Here is a 10,000-nt window from a genome sequence, read left to right as displayed (position 1 = left end):
TGGAGGAGCCCACCCCCCTGGAGGAGCCCACCCCCTGTAGCCCACCACCTGTAGCTCACCACCTGGAGGAGCCCACCCCCTGTAGCCCACCACCTGTAGCCCACCACCTGGAGGAGCCCACCCCCTGTAGCCCACCACCTGGAGGAGCCCACCCCGTGTAGCCCACCACCTGGAGGAAACCACAACCTGGAGGAGCCCACCCCCTGGAGCCCACCACCTGGAGGAGCCCACCACCTGTAGCCCACCACCTGGAGGAGCCCACCCCCTGGAGCCCACCACCTGGAGGAGCCCACCCCCTGGAGCCCACCCCCTGGAGGAGCCCACCCCCTGGAGCCCACCACCCGAAGGTGCCCACCCCCTGGAGCCCACCACCTGGAGGAGCCCACCCCCTGGAGCCCACCACCTGGAGCCCACCCCCTGGAGCCCACCACCTGGAGGAGCCCACCCCTTGGAGCCCACCACCTGGAGGTGCCCACCCCTGGAGCCCACCCCCTGTAGCCCACCCCCTGGAGCCCATCCCTTGGAGCCCACCCCCTGGAGCCCATCCCTTGGAGCCCACCCCCTGTAGCCCACCCCCTGGAGCCCATCCCTTGGAGCCCACCCCCTGGAGCCCACCCCCTGGAGCCCACCCCTTGGAGCCCACCCCCCTGGAGCCCATCCCTTGGAGCCCACCCCCTGGAGCCCACCCCCTGGGGCCCACCCACCCGGTGGAGCCCACCCCCTGGAGCCCACCACCTGGAGGAGCCCACCCCCTGGAGCCCACCCCCTGGAGGAGCCCACCCCCTGTAGCCCACCCCCTGGAGCCCATCCCTTGGAGCCCACCCCCTGGAGTCCATCCCTTGGAGCCCACCCCCTGTAGCCCACCCCCTGGAGGAGCCCACCCCCTGGAGCCCACCCCCTGTAGCCCACCACCTGGAGGAGCCCACCCCCTGGAGCCCACCCCTTGGAGCCCACCCCTTGGAGGCCACCCCCTGGAGCACACCCCCTGGAGCACCTGGCCTCCAGCAGGTTAACCAGTAGCTCGCCAAAGCAATTCTGAAAGTACATGAATGTTTTTCATGTGTTCCATCTTAAAATGTCATAAACATAATGCTCCCGGCTACTATCCAATCAAAGACACATTATCCCACCCCTGGTTAGCCACTATTGGCTTAAATAGCCAAATGTAACACAATATCTACCAATTAATATCAATATTGCCATATTACCCCTGTCTGTCTGTTTGGTGAGTACATTTGTCAATCACTCCGTAAGTAGCCAGTTAGCGATGCTGGGAAGGCTAACGATAACCGTCTTGTGAGTAAGACATAGAGACGTTCCCAACAACCTTCTTAATGAGAGTGCCTTCAGAATGCATTCGTACCCCTTGACTTAATACACATTTTGATGTGTTACAGCACGAATTCAAAATGGATGAAATGAAAAAAATAAAAAAAATAATTGCCCAACTACACACAATACCCCATAATGACAAAGTGAAAACATTTAAGTCAAAACTGTAACTCAGCTACTCAGGAACATCCACTGTCTTATTAGTAAACAACTCCACAACCCCCCCCACTTAGGGGGCCCCCCCCTAAAAAATATATATATATTAAAAAGGAAAAACAAAAGGACAAATAACATAGACAAACCTGAATTCAGGAAAATACAAAATATAATTGTTATGGGGCCTGTTGTGCCCAATACTGCTTCGTAACCATTATTTGACCGGGTATATTGACAGAGAGTCTTGTACACCAAGGACCCGGGTGAAGAGTTGTAGAGTCGAGGAGAAGAGAGGAAGAATGAGTAGCTCGCTACATGTTTAGTTTTTTTCGTTCTAGAAAAGGTTGGCGAGCCCTGGAGCCTAGCAGTACACTACACACACACACACACACACACACACACACACTGGAGTCTACACTCTGGACAAACTCTGCCAAGCCTGGACACACCCTCTGGCTGGCTTCTGATTGGTGGAGAAACACTCCCTGGCTGGTTTCTGATTGGTGGAGAAACACCCTCTGGCTGGCTTCTGACTGGTGGAGAAACACCCTCTGGCTGGCTTCTGGCTGGTGGAGAAACACCCCCTGGCTGGTTTCTGATTGGTGGAGAAACACCCCCTGGCTGGTTTCTGACTGGTGGAGAAACACCACCTGGCTGGTTTCTGATTGGTGGAGAAACACCCCCTGGCTGGCTTCTCTGACTGGTGGAGAAACACCCTCTGGCTGGCTTCTCTGACTGGTGGAGAAACACCCTCTGGCTGGTTTCTGATTGGTGGAGAAACACCCCCTGGCTGGTTTTCTGATTGGTGGAGAAACACCCCCTGGCTGGTTTCTGACTGGTGGAGAAACACCCCCTGGCTGGCTTCTGACTGGTGGAGAAACACCACCTGGCTGGTTTCTGATTGGTGGAGAAACACCCCCTGGATGGCTTCTCTGACTGGTGGAGAAACACCCTCTGGCTGGCTTCTCTGACTGGTGGAGAAACACCCCCTGGCTGGCTTCTGGCTGGTGGAGAAACACCCTCTGGCTGGTTTCTGATTGGTGGAGAAACCCCCTGGCTGGCTTCTCTGACTGGTGGAGAAACACCCTCTGGCTGGATTCTCTGACTGGTGGAGAAACACCCTCTGGCTGGCTTCTCTGACTGGTGGAGAAACACCCTCTGGCTGGCTTCTCTGACTGGTGGAGAAACACCCTCTGGCTGGCTTCTCTGACTGGTGAAGAAACACCCTCTGGCTGGCTTCTCTGACTGGTGAAGAAACACCCTCTGGCTGGTTTCTGATTGGTGGAGAAACACCCCCTGGCTGGTTTCTGATTGGTGGAGAAACACCCCCTGGCTGGTTTCTGATTGGCGGAGAAACACCTCCTGGCTGGTTTCTGATTGGTGGAGAAACACCCCCTGGCTGGTTTCTGATTGGTGGAGAACCACCCCCTGGCTGGTTTCTGATTGGTGGAGAAACACCTCCTGGCTGGTTTCTGATTGGTGGAGAAACACCCCCTGGCTGGTTTCTGATTGGTGGAGAAACACCTCCTGGCTGGTTTCTGATTGGTGGAGAAACACCACTATCAGGGAATCACTGCAAAGGTTCTATGATCTCAATCGACAGATTGGTCAGTTAGGAGTCCATTCTACTGCAGCAGACGACATTTGTCAAATTCTCCAGTTTCCTGGTTGGAAGATTCCTGGAATTACGTAACCTACACAGTACACTACAGTTAATGCTGTGTCCATCATGAGATGTAGACCTCAGTGCAGATTACAGTACATTACGGTAGTGCTTCTGCACAGTCAGTGCTATATTCTCCAGAAAACAGACAGCTAGGACTTGCCTCAGCATCAGGGCTCTCTATTGCACGCAACACACAGGATGTGAGAGAGCGAGAGAGAGGGAGAGAGAGAGGGAGGGAGGGAGGGAGGGAGGGAGGGAGGGAGGGAGAGAGAGAGAGAGAGAGAGAGAGAGAGAGAGAGAGAGAGAGAGAGAGAGAGAGAGAGAGAGAGAGAGAGAGAGAGAGAAAGAGGGAGCGAGAGAGGGAGAGAGGGAGAGGGAGAGAGAGATATCAATGGAGACGTTGTATATGACTTAATAAAAGGTGTCATTGAGTCTCCTACATCAACATCCTCTGTAGCAGCAGCAGGTAAAAGGTGAAAGGTGAAAGAGAGAGAGAGCAAAAAACATGCCATTTAGCAGATGATTAAAATTTACGTATGGGTGGCCCCAGCGGGAACCAAACTCCGGACCTTTTGTGTTGCAAGCATCATGCTGTACCGACTGAGTCACACAGGATATCTGCATAAACAACTCTAATTCTACTGTTCTATTATAGAAAGAACTCGTGTGTACAAGCCAACATAAGTTGATCCCGGTAGTGGGAACAATAACAAACACCCATTGTCAAATAAATAGGGAAAACCCCCATTTTAAATAAACAGGGAAAAATACATTGATCACCACAATTTTAAATGGTCGACCCAGATCTCATCCCACCAACCAGCCCTCCCAGATTAATTTATAATAAAGTAGATCCTTGAACCCACTAAAATGACCAATCACAATTCCACCAAACAATCCAGATGTAATGTTACCTCCTGCTAGACAACAATCAGTCACCAATCAATCAATCCACTAATTAATCAATCAACCAACCAATCAATTAATTAATTAATTAATCAGTCAACCAATCAATCAATCCATTTATCAATCAATCATATTAAAATGAAATAAAAGTGTTTCTCTTACCAGGTCTCGTCGTTCCTGAACTCCAGTTCTCCGTAGGTGTCCTCAAAGTCCTCCCCTCCTCCCTTGGCGATCCCCTCCATGGTACGATAAGGAACGATGACTGTCCCCCTCGCCCCCGAAGTCCTCAGCACCTTCACCTCCATCACGCCCACGCTCTCGCTCACCTGACACGTGTCGCTCTCGAAGGTGAATATCCCGGCGTGGTCGTCGTCCAGGATGGTAACTGTGGCGACGGACGGGAACCCCAGCAGGGCCTTAGGGTACGGGAGAGAGTTGGGGGACAGTAGTGTCTCATCCTCGTCTGACTCCAGGACACGCACGTTGCTGAGACGCACAAAGAAGTGCTCGTCCTCCTCAAAGATGTCGTCGTCGATGATTCCGATGCTGATCTCCTTGACAATCTCGCCGGGTTTGAACACCACGGTTCCCTCGGTGAACTCGTAGTCTGCGCCGGCGTTGGCTGAGCCGTCCTCCGTCTTGTAATCCACGTAAATGGTATTGGCCATGTCGCCGCCCTTCCTGAAGATGGCCAGCAGGGCGGCGCCGCAGTTCTCCAGGCACTGGTACACGGCGGGTTCGAAGGCGATCCGTGACACGTATTCCTCGACTTCCTCTCCCACCACACACACTTCCTGTACGCTGGCGCTCCTCTTGGTCTGCTCCGCCACGTGCTTCTTCAGGATGTTCCCGGCGCCCGTCATCATGCGCGTGGCCTGGATGCGGTAGAAGGCTCGGCTCTTCTGCTGGTGAGACAAGGCGTAGTAGTTAGCCATCTCTACCAGCTGGTCCATCTCCTTCTCTGGGTGTTTCTGCTTCAGGTCCTTCAGGATCCGGATCATATCCCGCCGAGACTCGTCCACTTCTTTCCCCTCGATCAGGCTGATGAGGTTATTGGTGGCGCCTCCGTCATGGGCGAAGTGTGAGTTGACCATCTTGCCGCCGCCGTCCATCATCTCGATGCTCTTGGAACGCTCGTGCTCGGTCTCGATGATGACGCCGCGGTGGTTGTCAGCGCGGTACTTCTTGTGCATGAACTTGTAGAAGAGGAGTCGTCGGTCGGCTACCCAGGCCAGGATGACACAGATGGGGAAGAAGGCCAGGGTTAGCAGCCCCTCCCATATCTGGACCACGTTGGGACTGAACACCGCCAGGATCATGTAGAGCCAGATGTAGGCGAAGATACTCCACGCCGCCGTCACAAAGAACACTCTGAGATGTTTCACTTTCCTCGTCTCTCCCTCGGGGATCACAGACACACACAGGCCGATGATCACGAACATGTTGAAGGCAGCGCTGCCGACGATCGTAGACGGCCCCAGCTCGCCAGCTACGAAGTCGTGTCCACAGACTTCGATGACAGACAGCAGGATCTCAGGGGTACTAGAACCCAGGGCCATGAGGGTCAGGTTGGAGACCGTCTCGTTCCAGATTCTGATGGTAGCGGTGGTGGTCTCTCCATTGGCTCTCTTAATAATAATCTCCTTCTCCTGGGAGGTGATGACCTCGATGGCCGCCATGAAGCGGTCTGCTATGATGGACACTCCCAGGAACATGTAGATCATAGCTACGAAGTAGACGATGACTCGGGCCATCTTATCCCCCATGGAGGGGTCCTCAGGGTACCAGATGGGCAGGACGATTCCTGGCTTGCACCTGGACGTGCCCTCGGAGCAGGTGGCATTGTGGGAGTCTGTGGTGGCGGGGCTGGGGGTGGTGCGGGTGCCCTCTGCGCACTTGAAGGCTGCGGCCACGGAGAGCAGGCCCAACCAGAGGCAGGCTTGGTAGGAGGAGGAGGACGACCCCGTCCTGATCTCCGGCCCCGGCCTCGTCAGCCTCGGCCTGAAGCGATCCATCCACCCTCGGGGGTCCTGGGGGTCCTTACCACACTGAATGGCCCTCTGGGATCCAGCACTGGGCTGTGGCTAGAGAGAGAGAAAGAGAGAGTGTGTGAGAGAGAGAGGAGTGAGACAGAAACAGAGAGAGAGTTAGAGATAGAGTGGGAGAATGAGAGACAGAGAGACAGATAGAGAGAGAGATGGAGAGGCAGAGAGAGAAAGAGAGAGAGAGACATGAATGGCAGTTGAAGATAATAATACTGTATATTGTGCACTTAGAGGTCCCAGAGCTTTTTTCAAAGTGAATGGGTTGAAGCAGGCCAAGCCATGTGGTATCAGCAGGCCAAGCCATGTGGTATCAGCAGGCCAAGCCATGTGGTATCAGCAGGCCAAGTCATGTGGTGTCAGCAGGCCAAGCCATGTGGTATCAGCAGGCCAAGCCATGTGGTATCAGCAGGCCAAGCCATGTGGCATCAGCAGGCCAAGCCATGTGGTATCAGCAGGCCAAGCCATGTGGTATCAGCAGGCCAAGCCATGTGGTATCAGCAGGCCAAGCCATGTGGTATCAGTAGGCCAAGCCATGTGGTATCAGCAGGCCAAGCCATGTGGTATCAGCAGGCCAAGCCATTTGGTATCAGCAGGCCAAGCCATGTGGTATCAGCAGGCCAAGCCATGTGGTATCAGCAGGCCAAGCCATGTGGTATCAGCAGGCCAAGCCATGTGGTGTCAGCAGGCCAAGCCATGTGGTATCAGCAGGCCAAGCCATGTGGTATCAGCAGGCCAAGCCATGTGGTATCAGCAGGCCAAGCCATGTGGTATCAGCAGGCCAAGCCATTTGGTATCAGCAGGCCAAGCCATTTGGTATCAGCAGGCCAAGCCATGTGGTATCAGCAGGCCAAGCCATGTGGTATCAGCAGGCCAAGCCATGTGGTATCAGCAGGCCAAGCCATGTGGTATCAGCAGGCCAAGCCATGTGGCATCAGCAGGCCAAGCCATGTGGTATCAGCAGGCCAAGCCATGTGGCATCAGCAGGCCAAGCCATGTGGTATCAGCAGGCCAAGCCATGTGGTATCAGCAGGCCAAGCCATGTGGTATCAGCAGGCCAAGCCATGTGGCATCAGCAGGCCAAGCCATGTGGTATCAGCAGGCCAAGCCATGTGGTATCAGCAGGCCAAGCCATGTGGTATCAGCAGGCCAAGCCATGTGGTATCAGCAGGCCAAGCCATGTGGTATCAGCAGGCCAAGCCATTTGGTATCAGCAGGCCAAGCCATGTGGTATCAGCAGGCCAAGCCATGTGGTATCAGCAGGCCAAGCCATGTGGTATCAGCAGGCCAAGCCATGTGGTGTCAGCAGGCCAAGCCATGTGGTATCAGCAGGCCAAGCCATGTGGTATCAGCAGGCCAAGCCATGTGGTATCAGCAGGCCAAGCCATGTGGTATCAGCAGGCCAAGCTATTTGATATCAGCAGGCCAAGCCATGTGGCATCAGCAGGCCAAGCCATGTGGTATCAGCAGGCCAAGCCATGTGGTATCAGCAGGCCAAGCCATGTGGCATCAGCAGGCCAAGCCATGTGGTATCAGCAGGCCAAGCCATGTGGTATCAGCAGGCCAAGCCATGTGGTATCAGCAGGCCAAGCCATGTGGTATCAGCAGGCCAAGCCATGTGGTATCAGCAGGCCAAGCCATGTGGTATCAGCAGGCCAAGCCATGTGGTATCAGCAGGCCAAGCCATGTGGTATCAGCAGGCCAAGCCATGTGGTATCAGCAGGCCAAGCCATGTGGTATCAGCAGGCCAAGCCATGTGGTATCAGCAGGCCCAGCAGGCCAAGCCATGTGGTATCAGCAGGCCAAGCCATGTGGTATCAGCAGGCCCAGCAGGCCAAGCCATGTGGTATCAGCAGGCCAAGCCATGTGGTATCAGCAGGCCAAGCCATGTGGTATCAGCAGGCCAAGCCATGTGGTATCAGCAGGCCAAGCCATGTGGCATCAGCAGGCCAAGCCATGTGGTATCAGCAGGCCAAGCAATGTGGTATCAGCAGGCCAAGCCATGTGGTATCAGCAGGCCAAGCCATGTGGTATCAGCAGGCCAAGCCATGTGGTATCAGCAGGCCAAGCCATGTGGTATCAGCAGGCCAAGCCATTTGCCGGAAATTGAGTTATTTAATGAAGTGTGTGTGTCTGTGAGTGTGTGCGTGTTTAAAGCTCCAATTAGCCTTCCACTATGACGAATAGCAATGACCTTTCTTCCATACCACTGTATAACAGACGTGATCACCAGACCTCAGTGCCTTCTAAGCTTGGTGGACTGGAACACAAGTTTGTATAGGTCTCACATAGCTCCCTATTCCCTATATAGGGCACTACTTTGACCAGAGACATTTGGGACACATCTAGTTTCAAATGCTCAGAAATGCTCTGTAAATGACTATGAACATTGTTGATAACATTATTTTCTGCCCAGGTCCTGACTGCTCTCCACTGCTCTCCACTGCTCTCTACTGCTCTCTACTGCTCTCTACTGCTCTCTACTGCTCTTCACTGCTCTCTACTGAGCTCCACTGCTCTTCACTGCTCTCCACTGCTCTCCACTGCTCTCCACTGCTCTCTACTGCTCTCTACTGCTCTCTACTGCTCTCTACTGCTCTTCACTGCTCTCTACTGCTCTTCACTGCTCTCCACTGCTCTCCACTGCTCTCCACTGCTCTCTACTGCTCTCCACTGCTCTCTACTGCTCTCTACTGCTCTCTACTGCTCTCCACTGCTCTCCACTGCTCTCTACTGCTCTCTACTGCTCTCCACTGCTCTCTACTGCTCTTCACTGCTCTCTACTGCTCTTCACTGCTCTCCACTGCTCTCCACTGCTCTCCACTGCTCTCCACTGCTCTCTACTGCTCTCTACTGCTCTCTACTGCTCTCCACTGCTCTCCACTGCTCTCTACTGCTCTCTACTGCTCTCCACTGCTCTCCACTGCTCTCCACTGCTCTCTACTGCTCTCCACTGATCTCCACTGCTCTCTACTGCTCTCTACTGCTCTCTACTGCTCTCCACTGCTCTCCACTGCTCTCTACTGCTCTCCACTGCTCTCTACTGCTCTCCACTGCTCTCCACTGCTCTCTACTGCTCTCTACTGCTCTCCACTGATCTCCACTGCTCTCTACTGCTCTCCACTGATCTCCACTGCTCTCTACTGCTCTCTACTGCTCTCCACTGCTCTCTACTGCTCTCCACTGCTCTCTACTGCTCTCCACTGCTCTCTACTGCTCTCCACTGATCTCCACTGCTCTCTACTGCTCTCTACTGCTCTCCACTGCTCTCTACTGCTCTCCACTGCTCTCCACTGCTCTCCACTGCTCTCTACTGCTCTCTACTGCTCTCCACTGATCTCCACTGCTCTCTACTGCTCTCTACTGCTCTCCACTGATCTCCACTGCTCTCTACTGCTCTCTACTGCTCTCCACTGATCTCCACTGCTCTCTACTGCTCTCTACTGCTCTCCACTGCTCTCCACTGCTCTCTACTGCTCTCTACTGCGCTCTACTGCTCTCTACTGCTCTCTACTGCTCTTCACTGCTCTCTACTGCTCTCTACTGCTCTCTACTGCTCTCTACTGCTCTCTACTGCTCTTCACTGCGCTCTACTGCTCTCCACTGCTCTCCACTGCTCTCTACTGCGCTCTACTGCTCTCCACTGCAGTGGAGTCGTTTATTAAAGCCTTATTAAGGGTAATGGTTGGGAGTCGTTCATAAAAGCCTGCATTCTCCATCTCAGTTTTGGCCCCTCTGTGTGTGTGTGTGGGGGGCGGGAGCAGGTGGGGGCCAATCACAGCCAGTCACCTCGCCTAGAGGTCCCCGAGACACAAAGGCAGTTTTGGCTCAATTAAAACAATCTCTCAGAGAGGTTCGGAATCATTCTGTTTCTGCCCTGAATCATTCTGTTTCTGTC

At 54.2% G+C, this 10,000-nt stretch overlaps 1 protein-coding gene across 4 annotated transcripts in view; it reads right to left on the bottom strand.

Annotated features, from left to right (window-relative positions):
* The window catches only part of LOC110506000 (sodium/calcium exchanger 3), a 141,152-nt gene that overhangs the window by 119,808 nt on the left and 11,344 nt on the right, over positions 1-10,000 (bottom strand). For all 4 annotated transcript variants that reach the window (XM_036962328.1, XM_036962330.1, XM_036962331.1 and 1 more), the window contains exon 2: positions 4,223-6,144. In XM_036962328.1, coding sequence (XP_036818223.1) covers positions 4,223-6,075 — 1,853 coding nt within the window. In that variant the 5' untranslated portion in view covers positions 6,076-6,144. The remainder of the gene's footprint in view (positions 1-4,222; positions 6,145-10,000) is intronic.

Source organism: Oncorhynchus mykiss, chromosome 25, assembly GCF_013265735.2.
Source record: "Oncorhynchus mykiss isolate Arlee chromosome 25, USDA_OmykA_1.1, whole genome shotgun sequence".
NCBI lineage: Eukaryota > Metazoa > Chordata > Actinopteri > Salmoniformes > Salmonidae > Oncorhynchus > Oncorhynchus mykiss.
This window is presented reverse-complemented; position numbering and strand designations above follow the sequence as displayed.